This window comes from Lepisma saccharinum, chromosome 16, assembly GCF_977018435.1.
Source record: "Lepisma saccharinum chromosome 16, izLepSacc3.1, whole genome shotgun sequence".
Taxonomy (NCBI): domain Eukaryota; kingdom Metazoa; phylum Arthropoda; class Insecta; order Zygentoma; family Lepismatidae; genus Lepisma; species Lepisma saccharinum.
In genome coordinates, this window is record NC_139244.1 from 18,232,991 (window position 1) to 18,249,063 (window position 16,073).

General features: G+C 39.2%; 1 protein-coding gene across 1 annotated transcript in view; it reads right to left on the minus strand.

Moving 5' to 3' along the window:
- Myo81F (unconventional myosin 81F) overlaps positions 1-6,064 on the minus strand; it is a 333,460-nt gene extending 327,396 nt beyond the window's left edge. Inside the window, exon 1 of the mRNA XM_083137796.1 lies at positions 5,901-6,064. Coding sequence (XP_082993922.1) covers positions 5,901-5,937 — 37 coding nt within the window. The 5' untranslated portion in view covers positions 5,938-6,064. The remainder of the gene's footprint in view (positions 1-5,900) is intronic.
- Positions 6,065-16,073: the final 10,009 nt, after the last annotated feature.

Here is a 16,073-nt window from a genome sequence, read left to right on the forward strand (position 1 = left end):
CCAATGTATTGGAAATGAAAACACACATAAATGTGAGACATTCCATTCCAGGATGAAACCTTTAACACATATAACAAGATAAAAATGTTATACAAAAATTATACAATGGTTCTACAGTTACAGTTCTACAAATTAAAATAGAACATTATAATATATGCAGTGTTATATAATTACAAAGTGTAAGACTAACAAGCGAGGTTATATAAGTGTCCCCCTCCAATTTCCATGAAACTTGGCAGGCGTATAGTGGGGCCCAAATGAAGAAATACGTGTTTTTTTGTTTCAGCTAAAAATCCTTTTTAGGGGGCAAGACCCCCTCAAATGTCAAGATGAAAACAAATTGAAGTGAGGATCTGGCCCCTGTGTCCCTCCGATTTCCATGAAACTTGGCAGGTGTATAGTGGGGTCCAACGGAAGAAATACGTGTCTTTTCGTTTCAGCTAAAATCGGTTTTAGGGGGCAAAACCCCCTCAAATGTCAAGATGAGGACAAATTGAAGTGAGGATCTGACCCCTGTGTCCCTCCGATTTCCATGAAACTTGGCAGGTGTATAGTGGGGCCCAATGGAAGAAATACGTGTTTTTTTGTTTCAGCTAAAAAAACGGGTTTACAGGGCAAAACCCCCTCAAATGTCAAGATGAGGATAAATTGAAGTGAGTATCTGACCCCTGTGTCCCCCTCCAATTTCCATTATACTTGGCAGGTGTGTGTATAAACGGGCCCAAATGAAGAAATGCGTGTTTGTTTTGTTTCGGCTAAAAAAAACTGTTTTAGAGGGCAACCCCCCTCAAATGTCAATATGAGGACAAATTTAAGTGGGCATTTGACCTATGTGTCCCCCTCCGATTTCCATGAAACTTGGCAGGTGTATAGTGGGGCCCAAAGGAAGAAATACGTGTTTTTTTGTTTCGGCTAAAAAACTTTTTTAGGGGGCAAAACCCGTCTCAAATGTCAAGATGAGTACAAATTGACGCGGGGATTCGTCTGATTCCTGTGTCCCCATCCGATTTCCATGAAATTTGACAGGTGTATAGAGAGGCCCTATGCCCCTTGTTTCTTCCTATGCCATATTTAGGGTGGTTTCGGGGTCAGATCCCCACTTCAATTTCTCCTCATCTTGACATTTGAGGGGGGACCTCTATACACCTGCCAAGTTTCATGCAAATCGGAGGGGGAGACTTAGACCTCCGTATTAATTAATTACAAATCGCGCACGCGCGCGCACACACTATATATATATATATATATATATATATATGTGTGTGTGTGTGTGTGTGTGTGTGTGTGTGTGTGTGTGTATGTATGTATATTATATATAAGTATATTAGCGGGTAACAATATGTTATAAGCACATTCTTACTTTCCAAAGAAGCGCATGTGGGATGGCAAAACGGATCCGGATCCGAATATTCTGGATCCGGATCCGAAAGTACCGAATCCGGATCCGAAAGTTCTGGATCCGGATCCGGATCCGAAAAATTTTAGGATCCGGATCCTAAGGATCCGGAACCAACCGGATCCGGATTTCGTATCCGCTAGGATCCGGATCTGGCCATCCCTAGACTAAATTGCCAGAGACTCTCGTAGGTTAAATCTCGGTCTCGTTCTCGTCTCACTCTCGGTACGATCCTTATTCGCCACTGGTGATATGCCCAGATACTCCAATGTAAATTCTTACCCCGAGTGCTATGACACCGGAACTATCACAATTACACTGCCTGCTTTCTCTGGCAGGCACGGTGCATGAACAAATACACACACACACGCACAGACACATACAACCCCGCCTAAACGAACGCATACGCAATGCACATTCGTGAGAGGACAGGTCAATGCCACACGCACCGATCGATAAGTGCAATTTAGCAGAGCGGGGTTGTGTTGGGAACAACCAGCCATAACAAAACACCACGGCGCCGAACCGGGAAAAGAAGAGCACGGGGCGCAACAATGGATCTTGCATTACAACAATTACAAGCACATGAACAGCCACAGTCTCGCTATGATATTGTATCTGCATGAACATAGCGGCAGGGCGGTAAGAACGCTCTGAGAACGAGGTATCATATGCTGGTTTTTGAGTCCACTTTATGCACGGATAGGTTAATCTGGACTGCATCTACAGTTGAAATGGTATCGAACCCGGGTGACGACGTTACCAGTTAGTAGCTAACGAGGCTCTGACGCCTGTCTCCGCAGCACAATTCTTTGCAGCATCAATGCTTATCAATTGTGTTTATAAATGTAGGTCTACTTTCGTTTTTATAATGGGTTCATCTCCATAACATAGGCGGGCGCAGACCCTCTGATTAGGGGGGGGGGGGGCAAAAGCCTTGATGAAATTTCAGTCGGGAAAGAAGAATCTCATTTTATATTTTATCACTGTTTTAGTTTCATCGCACTGATGGGTATGTATATATATATATATAATGCAGCAACATAGAAGCAGCATAACGAATAATACATTGCATTATAGAAAACAAGAAAATTTTTAGATTCAAATTTTTGCAAACTGAAAACAATACTGATTTAATATGGCACAAAAAAATTTCATGGGACGCCATGACATTATCTTCTACAATATTTTTCATTTAGATCATTCGGCGCCCAGGGCCAACTCGCGCCGACCCCTAGCTACAGCTCTGAACTTGACAAGACTAAGAAAATTTTACGAAATGTATTTATTTGTATAGAATTTGATATTGAAGGGAGCAATGCGTGCCCCTCTGTGTCCCCCTGCCGTCTGGAAGAAATAATGCAAGAAAGACGTGAAAACTAATTCCATCCTTTTGTCCTGTTACTCTTAGATCCTACCAGTCTAATTAAGCTTTATTTTACTTCAGTGTTTGCTCCTCTAGAATTGATTTCCGTCCACGATTGGGGAGGGGCAATGCCCATTGCCCACTGTGGTTGTGCTACTGCACCCCGTTCCCCCGTAGTTGCTTTGAACTTTAATCAGCTTGAAAATACTTAATCGTTTAATAAGATTCCTCTCCACTAAATTTCTAGATGAAAGTACAATAATGTAAGAGAAACATGGACGTCTGGAAAGGGGGCAAGGATGGCCACACCTCAACATAAAAGTATATATTTCACACGTATAATTTGATTTATATTAATGCGATAATTTGAAATTCAAGTAGTGTTTTTCGAGGGGGCAACACTGTCCCTTCGTGGGAAAAATCTGCGGACGTCCATGATTAGGGGAGGCAATTGCTATAAATTAGTATTAATATTGTTAAGGGCCTTATGTAGTGTAGGAGGGGGAAGGGCAGTTATACCCTGTGCATTTTTTTCATGTTCTCTTTATCATCAGGCTAAACGATATTGGGCCTATAGTTCAAAGTCAGATCCCAACCACTGCGCAGTGTGCCTCCACAGTGATCGTTTCTCGGAATCCTTTGATTACAAAGGCAACTGCATTACCACTATGCCATCATGGAGCCCCTCCCCCAGTTTCCTGTGCATTGGATCGTGCCATGAAGGTGCATAGTGGTTCTAGATCAGAATCTGCATGGCCCCGTAAGATAAATAGGCGATATGAAAACAAGTCTTTAACTATTTAATAACAATTTTTAATCATAACATACAACTTTCCCCTACATAACTTCTTAAATACCAACTAATCGCTGGTGGCAGGCGTATCTAATAGCCTATATGAGGAATTTTCAAAGAATGACAGTAATCGCGTACAAAGAGAGTCAGGTTCATGCACAGACAGAAAAATAGAAAGGAAGAGGATAAAATAGAAAAAAGAGGATACCAAGAGAGAAGAGAGTGTTCGAGACTCGGTTTCATTCGTGACCTGGGTCAACTATAATACAGACATGACATTCAAGAGAATTTATCTAAACCAAAATTACTTTAATTCAGACATATGAAACTCATATCTCCCTGATTATTTATAGATACGTCATACTTTTTTGTTGATCATAATCCATTAGTGGCATCTGTGGAACGTGGTTGCATACATTCAGATCAAAATCCGTTTTTCGATTCCTCAAAGCGTCGAAATGAGTCGTGAAACAGAAAAGCGTGGTTCAGAAAAGTTATGTTTGCCTCAATGAAATCTGCACGCTATGTATGTTGCTTACACTGTATATATTTCGAGATTCAAGCGAAGAATGAGAAGACAGGCCTCCTCATACACGAGACGGACGAGACTGCCAAATTTCGTCCTGTTTCGTTATGGTCGCTAGAAAAAAAAATAATGAGGGAGACTGAGACAGAGAAAGAATTGAAAAGATTAAAAGAAGTGGCAAAGAATGAATGAAAAAGAAACTAAACAAATATAGAAAAAAAAATGCTGACGAAAAATTATAAATACGGAAAGAAACAACATAAAGTAAAAACTACAAAAGAAAGAAACAAGGAGAAGAGAGGGGGCAAAACACACACTCGCAGAGGGATAGAGAGATAGAAATACAGAATACCCTGACAGCCGAAGTACAGCCCCCCCCCCCCCCCAACACACACACAGAAGGAATTCTCTGACGATGTCAGTGAGGAGGCAAGGGCTATATCCATTTCTGCCTAAAATATCGTTAATGATTGTGTAGAGTTATGAGACAGAAAGGATCTGTAATGAATGTTTCATCCTAGGAAGACGAGATCTTGAATCAAGCACTATACAAAACAAGTATACACGCTTTCCAACAACAATCCCCGGATTTTTGTAATGTGGCTTACGTCTTTAGTAGTCAGGCTTACAGGAAAGGTGCTATGCTCCACCAAACCCGTTTAGGCACGCCACTGAACATTTCCTTTCAAAATATACATACGTATCTGAAACTGCACACATGTAGCATATGTATGTAAGCTAGCATGTGTACACAGACATACACTCGAGAGCAATGAGAAACCAGGAATAGGAATTACATTTTTCGTTCCACAATCCAGCTCTATGCACATTCATCGAGCTGTCTACACAATTGAAACAGCTTTACAGAAACCTCTCCTTACTTTTTTCAGTCACTCTCATCAGCAGTATTATCGTTCTAACTGTTTAGGGAATGTTTTGAACTAAGCCTGTCGCCAATCGAACTAACCTTTGCTCAGCAGCGATATGAAATACAGCCAGGGAAGGATTTCTACAATTCCACAGAATCCCTTTTCCCCTCACCCTACGAGGCAACGCCCCTTCAGTGAACAACCCCTGTAATGTGTTTATGTGTACCCAAAGGCCTGCTCTTTCATATAGCCTTCATGTTGGATAAATCAAATGCACACGCTTAAGGAATATACTGTCTACATATTTCCTTCGGTGAAAAACTGCTTAGCTTCTACCTTACAAAGTGTGGGAAAAAATCGAGTTCTAATTCGATCATATTATGCACGGTAATTCAAAATTACTGGCTACTCATCATATTTTGCGCCGCCTGTAAGCAAAATCGACAAACCTTGATCGGAAGAAGAAATTTGCACTCTCTGGGAAAAGTGTGCAAGGGCAAAAGCGAAATTAACACACAATCCAGTACAAGCACGACCATTTATAACAATTTTAGAAAGGTCCAACGTTGTTAACCATAACTAAAGCGCCTTCATGAATATAAATTATAAACTTGACATTTCTCTAATTTCGTTTGTACATGATGCAAAGAAGATAATGCAAGTTTGAAATACAGACATTTAAAACCTTCAATTTCAGCAATATATGTGGCGCTATGTATGATATATTGTTCTCTTGTTTCGTAAATTAGCTTTAAAAAATCAATGAGCTACCAGCAGCTGTAAATGAGAAAATTATCTTTCACAAACATAATGTTCTTCTACGACAACAATACACCTCACCCTTGCATGCAGAAGGGAGTTTATTTTGAAATCCAGCTGTCACAAACGTTGGATGACAACCGGGGTGGTTTTTACATGTTATGAACAAAAAAAAATAGGGGGTGGCTTACCGTATGCGTGGTATGTTTGTTCCACTATCTCCGTCATGGCTGCACCAATTTACACGGACAAAAGCACCAATGACTTCAAACAAAACTATTACAAAAACTTTTAATTAAACAAATCAAACAACACTACTTTGATAAACCATGCCGGGTATTCCGGTGTAACCACCCTCACTCAACGAACACAGACAAACTGGCGCTGGCGGGCGGCGTGATCTTGCAGCGTCGGCTGGAAGGATGTTTTGGTGTCATTCTGCGCATTCGCGCTGCGCACTTGTTCGATTGGCGCGTGTCGTCTGCTGCCACTAGCAGGGTTGCTAGCTTCACATCAATTGTCTTCAGTCACATTATAAAATTATTGTGGTGAGGAAAGGAGAGAATCCGTATTGAAAATAACAAACAAGAAGAAGAAAATATGGTGAGAATATTCTGAATATAAGCACAAAGCTTCATTTCGTTAGCAGGTCAGGAAATTAGAAAGAGCGGACGAGAAAGACCAGACATATCAGTTCTTACACTGCCCATCATTTCTACGTCAACCTACCACACCACCGAATATATTGTCAAAGAAATAATTCAAAATTCCAGGTTTTAGAATAATTATTTAGATTGTAGGTAGTGGTATTTTTTTCTTATTTAGGTCACTTTCCCACCTCGTTAGTTTAATCGCGACGCAGGGACGTCGCTACGGGGGGCTGAAGCCCCCCCAAACAGGTCTCAACCCCCTGTAGCCCCCTAGATTTTTTGGAGTACGGTAAAACGCATTTTGACCGAAAACTTACATTTATATTTTCCATTATAAAACTTCAATTCTGGCAAGTGGATTTTCTAGTTCGGTTAGGTTGCCTTATTGCGATGCGTTCTAAAATCAAGGAGGGGAACAGCTGCAGATATGTCTGGATAACAGTGGCCACTGATCATTTGATACTAAGTAATTAGCCAATCATGAGTCGACAAACTTGCTACGTAATCTGTTGCCTGCCTGGTAGGAGTACGTATTCAGCGGCTGGAGATTGTCCTTTGATTGTTGGCATACAGCTAAATGTGTACAATCATTAGCCTCTGAAAACGAAACCGCTATATTTCGAAATAGGTCTAACAGGTGTGACAACATTATTTCTTACAAGTAGGCCAACGTTCAACATCTAAAGAAGCGTTATGTTTACTTTCGGTTTGTTAGTTCCTCATTCGAGTACCGAAAATTGCACGAGTGTTAGCGATGTTCTCTCACTGGTTTCATCGTTACACTCGCATCTATCCTTATCGCTGCAAATATTCGACAGGGAGAAATACGATGTTAATGGAATCAAAGAGTACAGAAACTACCTAATTCTTAAATGCTAAGAATTGGATTTTTTTTTATTTGTTTTGATTTATTTAACTTCGCTTCTTGCGCCACTTTTGGCTAATTTGCGAAGATGGGGATGAGTGATAATATGATGAAATTGATGAATAGACATCACAAACGTCCATGCCCAAGCCAGGATTCGAACCCGGGACCCCTGGCGTCGCAGCGTGATGTGCTAACCCCTCCGCCACGGGGGCCAGCTGGAAATATTAAAATTGGGCTCCCAGGCCCGACAGTCTAGTAATAAAACTGTCGTTTTAAGAGGTCTCGGTAACGAGAGGTTGAGTGCTCTATCTATTCTGTCCTTTGAAGAGCTTGCAAAATGTTTGGATTTAAACAAGGTTGTAGTTGCTCATAAAAAACAGACTAATCTTATAGTATTTCTTACTGTGGTTCATTTTCTCATTTAAGCAAAATAGTTCTCACACTCTTTACATAGAAATAGAATTACATGTAGTATTTATACGTATATCCAGCGAGTTGATAATGAGTGTAGTTTAAAACAATATAATTATTGCATTGTATTTCACGTAAAAGATTTGTCATTAAAATAATTTTTGTATATTATGGGACAAAATGCAACATCTCGGTTCTGATTTGTTCTGACTGCGCCACTGATACATACTTATACCGGGTGGTCCAAAAGTCCCGGAACGGTCACATATCGTGAGAAATACACATTGAATCGGAAAACGAAAAAAAATATGTGTGTGATAAGTGAAAGAAAGCTATTCAATGATATCACACTTGATTCCCTACCCCGCCCCCTGGGGGTGGGGCGGGTCAACTGTGAAATTTTAAATGGAAACCCCCATTTTGTATTGTAGAATCGGAAAGAGGACTTCATTCCGAGTCCAACGAGCTATCAACCAACCTCCTAGCTCAATTAGGAACGGAGATATGGCGATTAAAAAAAAATGGGGATGGGGAATCAAGTGTGATATCATTGAATAACTTTCTTTCACTTATTCAACATGTATTTTTTCGTTTTCCGATTCGATGTGTATTTCTCACGATATGTGACCGTTCCGGGACTTTTGGACCACCCGGTATATGAAGGTGATGGTGTAAAATTATACCGTAGTAAACTATTAAGTAAATACCTTTTAGCCGGTATTAGTTAGCCCCCGAGAATTAGCCCCCACCGATTTCAGGCTGGCGCCGTCACTGTCGCGACGATGAGGAATAAATAATTGGATGAAATTAATGGCAAGGTTTGAGAACTCAATACGCTCGGTCCCGAAGAATCATAGGAATTATTAAGCGGAATAAATATTCAGTAATAATACTTCTAGAGCATGTTCATGAAATTTTTGTATTGGTAAATGTAGTTATGTTGCGTCGCTTTCTGCCACTATCGCGACGATGAGGATGAGCGATAATTAGATGTTGTTGATTAAGTGACAAGCGATAATAATACCATGCCCTGGCCTGGACTCGAATCGGGAACCTCGGCGGCACGATCGGAAGTCGGCCATTTAACGCACTAGCTAGACTAGAGCACGATTATAAAAGTATACATTTCTTTACTGCCAAATATTGGAAGTTTATTTTGTATCTGGCTAATATGAATTAAACAATTTAACTATTTGCAGGCAATTCACTGACAATTCCAAGGACAGTTGTTATTTTTAAATCGAAAACCAATAATCGGTAAGGACACAAGGTGTCAACACAACACTTTTCCGCCATCTATTTTATCAGCAATCACATTCATTTTACCTCTAAATATCACACGCCAAGAGTTTATTTAACTTTCAACTTTTACCTTGTCTGTTATGGAACACACTGGCTTACAGGTTAACGCCCCTTAGCACATCCCTCTCTCGTCCGGCGTTGTCTCTGGTTTCAATTATAAACGTGTCTGCCTAGCAGTGATTTTTATAGGATCTTGTGCCAAGGTATTTTGTTTGAGAATCAGAAGTTGTTATTAATACTAGTGTTGGGAATGTAAACTAATAGGAATTTTCGATCTCTAAAAAAATAATTTTGTGAATGAGAATTTCATTCTCCGTATTGTTATTGGAATATTCAAATAAAAACAGGCAGATCACGTACAACCATGTTTCTGGAAATCTATTTCGGAACCACACTTATCAAGTATCTCAAGTGCAATAATAATAATAAAAATAAGTATTATTACTTGAATAGGTAAAAATATTGTGAAAGAATACTGATGATGACACATTACACATTGATTACAAAATAGCAAAAAGATTGTTGGTTCAAGCAGATAAAAAATGAAGTCAGCGAATAAAATTCTTGTTCATATTATTAATATGCATTAACTTACGCACCTCAAAAGTCGTTTGTACAGGTTTTGTGCCCGCACATTAATCTTGCTAATGATAATTTAAATTGTTGCGCTGGCAACACCGACTCATCCGACCTCAAGCTGCACCGGCCGGTGTCCAAGTACGAGTACGAGCATGACACACTGCCTGATGAAAGCACAGTTCTTCCTTTTCACAGTAGCATCCAGCGTGAATGAATGCAACGAAAAGGAGCCTGTAAAACGTCGCGACGTTAAGTGGCGGTCAATCAGTATGCGTAATATGCGTGGGCAAAACCCTCTAAGGCTCATTTCAATGAATCATCTCCCGTTTGTTTCCGACAGGGGGCTCTTGCGAAAGAAAGGAAGATGGGTTGCAGTTGCACTCGCAATACGTTGAAAGTAGCGAACATTTTCACGCCTGCCAAATTGTCCGCCTCGCTCAAATGAATGGGTAGAATAAAAACTAGATAATAAGTGTGAGGGGCTAACAATTAATTTTGATTAGGCTCACCTCGCGTCGTTTACGAGATATTTCTTGCAAACGAATTAAATCCAATCAATGATCATTAATTGTAATAAAATAAATATACGAAGACTTACATGTGTTTTATAATTATATTTCTGGTACGTAATAATGTATTAATATAGGTATGTATATTATTTCAACAAATAAAAGATGGAAAAAAGAGTCAGCTTTGCTCAGTGGCATGTCCAAGGGGTGTTGATGGGGTTATGGCAAAATGAGAGCTGGCTACTAAGAAAAAAAGTATACGCATCCCCCACCCCATTTAAAATCTTTGGCACGCAACTGGTTTTTGCTTGAATGATTTTAATGCAAAAATTTGTTCATTCGCCTGCCAAGTGTTAGCAATTCCACTTACACTGTTTCATTATCTTTCATTCCAAGCTTTACAAGTTGCACTCATGGGCGTCCGGAAGGGGGGGCAAGGGGGGCCGTGTACTCGTACTTGGACACCGGCCGGTGCAGCTTGAGGTCGGATGAGTCGGTGTTGCCAGCGCAACAATTTAAATTATCATTAGCAAGATTAATGTGCGGGCACAAAACCTGTACAAACGACTTTTGAGGTGCGTAAGTTAATGCATATTAATAATATGAACAAGAATTTTATTCGCTGACTTCATTTTTTATCTGCTTGAACCAACAATCTTTTTGCTATTTTGTAATCAATGTGTAATGTGTCATCATCAGTATTCTTTCACAATATTTTTACCTATTCAAGTAATAATACTTATTTTTATTATTATTATTGCACTTGAGATACTTGATAAGTGTGGTTCCGAAATAGATTTCCAGAAACATGGTTGTACGTGATCTGCCTGTTTTTATTTGAATATTCCAATAACAATACGGAGAATGAAATTCTCATTCACAAAATTATTTTTTTAGAGATCGAAAATTCCTATTAGTTTACATTCCCAACACTAGTATTAATAACAACTTCTGATTCTCAAACAAAATACCTTGGCACAAGATCCTATAAAAATCACTGCTAGGCAGACACGTTTATAATTGAAACCAGAGACAACGCCGGACGAGAGAGGGATGTGCTAAGGGGCGTTAACCTGTAAGCCAGTGTGTTCCATAACAGACAAGGTAAAAGTTGAAAGTTAAATAAACTCTTGGCGTGTGATATTTAGAGGTAAAATGAATGTGATTGCTGATAAAATAGATGGCGGAAAAGTGTTGTGTTGACACCTTGTGTCCTTACCGATTATTGGTTTTCGATTTAAAAATAACAACTGTCCTTGGAATTGTCAGTGAATTGCCTGCAAATAGTTAAATTGTTTAATTCATATTAGCCAGATACAAAATAAACTTCCAATATTTGGCAGTAAAGAAATGTATACTTTTATAATCGTGCTCTAGTCTAGCTAGTGCGTTAAATGGCCGACTTCCGATCGTGCCGCCGAGGTTCCCGATTCGAGTCCAGGCCAGGGCATGGTATTATTATCGCTTGTCACTTAATCAACAACATCTAATTATCGCTCATCCTCATCGTCGCGATAGTGGCAGAAAGCGACGCAACATAACTACATTTACCAATACAAAAATTTCATGAACATGCTCTAGAAGTATTATTACTGAATATTTATTCCGCTTAATAATTCCTATGATTCTTCGGGGCTGAGCGTATTGAGTTCTCAAACCTTGCCATTAATTTCATCCAATTATTTATTCCTCATCGTCGCGACAGTGACGGCGCCAGCCTGAAATCGGTGGGGGCTAATTCTCGGGGGCTAACTAATACCGGCTAAAAGGTATTTACTTAATAGTTTACTACGGTATAATTTTACACCATCACCTTCATATACCGGGTGGTCCAAAAGTCCCGGAACGGTCACATATCGTGAGAAATACACATCGAATCGGAAAACGAAAAAATACATGTTGAATAAGTGAAAGAAAGTTATTCAATGATATCACACTTGATTCCCCACCCCCATTTTTTTTTTTAATCGCCATATCTCCGTTCCTAATTGAGCTAGGAGGTTGGTTGATAGCTCGTTGGACTCGGAATGAAGTCCTCTTTCCGATTCTACAATACAAAATGGGGGTTTCCATTTAAAATTTCACAGTTGACCCGCCCCACCCCCAGGGGGCGGGGTAGGGAATCAAGTGTGATATCATTGAATAGCTTTCTTTCACTTATCACACACATATTTTTTTTCGTTTTCCGATTCAATGTGTATTTCTCACGATATGTGACCGTTCCGGGACTTTTGGACCACCCGGTATAAGTATGTATCAGTGGCGCAGTCAGAACAAATCAGAACCGAGATGTTGCATTTTGTCCCATAATATACAAAAATTATTTTAATGACAAATCTTTTACGTGAAATACAATGCAATAATTATATTGTTTTAAACTACACTCATTATCAACTCGCTGGATATACGTATAAATACTACATGTAATTCTATTTCTATGTAAAGAGTGTGAGAACTATTTTGCTTAAATGAGAAAATGAACCACAGTAAGAAATACTATAAGATTAGTCTGTTTTTTATGAGCAACTACAACCTTGTTTAAATCCAAACATTTTGCAAGCTCTTCAAAGGACAGAATAGATAGAGCACTCAACCTCTCGTTACCGAGACCTCTTAAAACGACAGTTTTATTACTAGACTGTCGGGCCTGGGAGCCCAATTTTAATATTTCCAGCTGGCCCCCGTGGCGGAGGGGTTAGCACATCACGCTGCGACGCCAGGGGTCCCGGGTTCGAATCCTGGCTTGGGCATGGACGTTTGTGATGTCTATTCATCAATTTCATCATATTATCACTCATCCCCATCTTCGCAAATTAGCCAAAAGTGGCGCAAGAAGCGAAGTTAAATAAATCAAAACAAATAAAAAAAAATCCAATTCTTAGCATTTAAGAATTAGGTAGTTTCTGTACTCTTTGATTCCATTAACATCGTATTTCTCCCTGTCGAATATTTGCAGCGATAAGGATAGATGCGAGTGTAACGATGAAACCAGTGAGAGAACATCGCTAACACTCGTGCAATTTTCGGTACTCGAATGAGGAACTAACAAACCGAAAGTAAACATAACGCTTCTTTAGATGTTGAACGTTGGCCTACTTGTAAGAAATAATGTTGTCACACCTGTTAGACCTATTTCGAAATATAGCGGTTTCGTTTTCAGAGGCTAATGATTGTACACATTTAGCTGTATGCCAACAATCAAAGGACAATCTCCAGCCGCTGAATACGTACTCCTACCAGGCAGGCAACAGATTACGTAGCAAGTTTGTCGACTCATGATTGGCTAATTACTTAGTATCAAATGATCAGTGGCCACTGTTATCCAGACATATCTGCAGCTGTTCCCCTCCTTGATTTTAGAACGCATCGCAATAAGGCAACCTAACCGAACTAGAAAATCCACTTGCCAGAATTGAAGTTTTATAATGGAAAATATAAATGTAAGTTTTCGGTCAAAATGCGTTTTACCGTACTCCAAAAAATCTAGGGGGCTACAGGGGGTTGAAACCTGTTTGGGGGGGCTTCAGCCCCCCCGTAGCGACGTCCCTGCGTCGCGATTAAACTAACGAGGTGGGAAAGTGACCTAAATAAGAAAAAAATACCACTACCTACAATCTAAATAATTATTCTAAAACCTGGAATTTTGAATTATTTCTTTGACAATATATTCGGTGGTGTGGTCCGGAAGGGGGGGCAAGGGGGGCCGTGGCCCCCCCTGGAAAATGAAAGTCAACCAAAAAATATGTATTTCACACATATAATTTCATTTTAGCCACAATAATATGTGTTAATTATTGTATGAACACCATAAATTCAAATTTAAGCAATGTTTTTTAGGGAACAACACTATTTTTGGGGAAAATTTGCCTTCGTTTGCCCCCCTGGAAAAAAAATACCTTCCTTGCCTCTCCCTGGAAAAAATCCTGCGGACGTCCATGGTTGCACTCCCCATACAATAACTACTTTCTAGATCGACTAACACATTCCAAATGAATGAAGGTATTCACCCAAAACACTGAAGTATTTGGGCTCAATTAGAAAAAAAGAATTGCAATAGCGTGGATGTTCTAAATTTGCATGTAACGAAGACTAGCTTAGGCGATTTCAAGAAAATCCTCTCACCTTAGCATCCAGAGAAGGCAAATAGTTGGCAACTGAGCTTTCAAATTTAGCTCTTCCTCCATATTAAAAATTTTCAGTTAAGAGTTTAAGCGTAGATGGTTTAAGTGTCATGAAGTAAGTGTTGATAACGTTACTTCAAGGACCGGCTCTAGGTATGGCCTGGGGCATAATATACACGGGGCGGTCGTATAACCAAAGTTTTTCAGAGGTCTGAAAAAAATAGTTTCTTGTTTCTTAGTCTGAAGTACAGGTGTCCTATACGCATATATTTACAATAAAAAAATTATTTCTACATTACGTAATATTACCTAAGAGTTTTAAGCAGAATGCAGTGAAGGTTAAATTCCAATATCGTCCAAAATTATTTTATTTTCATTAAATTTTGACGCTTTAGTGAAATTACATTACTGGTATTTCATATAAAATAAATTTTAACTTCGTGATTCCATTCTATAATTAAATGAATAGTGTATATTAAATATTTTTGACAAATATTTGAACATGATTTTTCTGCAGTACTTTGTTTGTAGAATATATCATTACTGTACTTGGATTTCCTTCATGTAGAAATTCTTCAAATTATTACTGTAATTCCTGTCTAAAATTGTATTAATATTTTATTACTGTATGTATTATTATATGACAATTTCCATACCTATGGACATGTGTCAATGCAAATAAAGAATTATTATTATTATTAATAAATATTGAGTATTTTTAAGTAAGCCATAACAATGCATGAAGTAAGGAAAAGCAGATTAGTCCCTTACTTGGAAGCATCAGCACCCCAAACATTCCCAATAAACCAAACAATTATTTTCTATCTTGCACGGGGCCAGAGTTGCCCCTCCCCTCCCTCTGTTACTTCTATTGCAAAAAGTAACTCTGTTGGAGTTACAGCTACTTACTTTAAAAAGTAGCTAGTTACAGTTGGAATTCTTCAGGAAAAACAAAGTAACTAGTTATTTACAAACAGTACAACCCATACAGTACACATCTCGAAGGAATGTACATAGGACGTCCACAATGTCCAATTCAGATCCATGGATATTGTTGATGTCCATACGATGTCCTATGGATGTCCCATTCTGGATATCCAGAATGGGATATCCCTTCCCAAATATCCATAGGACATCCCGTTCTGGATATTCATGGGATATGTGGTATTACGTCCACGTATTATCACAAATTTGACATAAATGTTTTGATATCCATGTAAAGATTCAGTCATAGTATCTAGTGTCAATTATGTTAGCACTCAAACTCTGTTATGCAGTAATAAATCATAAGCTAAAAACATCTCCCACAGGAATTGCGTTGCCCGTAGGCCCATTGTCTTTTCGGCGAGTAACTCATGCACGCTAAGCAGGTGAAAGTTGCCACGAGATTTTCTTTGTGTCTCGTCTCGAACACAACGGCAGTTTGCATGAGGACGTTGCCTTGCGTGGTAGTGAAGAATAAGCGCTGCTTACTATGCTTATACGAGTGAATACAAAGTACTTTTCGGATGTGTAGATACGTGTCTGTGTGAATTTGTGTGCGTAAGTGTGTGTGTGAGTGAGTGAGTGAGACATAGAGAAAGAGAGAGTGGAGTGCTTGTTATAAGCATTTGTGTACTTGAGATATTCAATTTGTGTAAATCTAGTCCAGGAATGTTATTTTTGTATCCAAGGTATGTGCAAAAAATATCAGCATAATGTCAAGATTAGGTGCAATTTTAGTCCAGAATTTATCCTTATCCACAATGAAATAAAAACATCCAGAACATCACGTGAACTCATGTCGAAAACATGTCCAAAAGTCATCCATATAATGTCCAAAACACATCCAGAAATGAACCACAGGATGTCCAAAACACATCCAAAAATGATCCACAGAATGTCTGAAACACGTCTTTCCTGGATATCTTATAGATGTCCACTC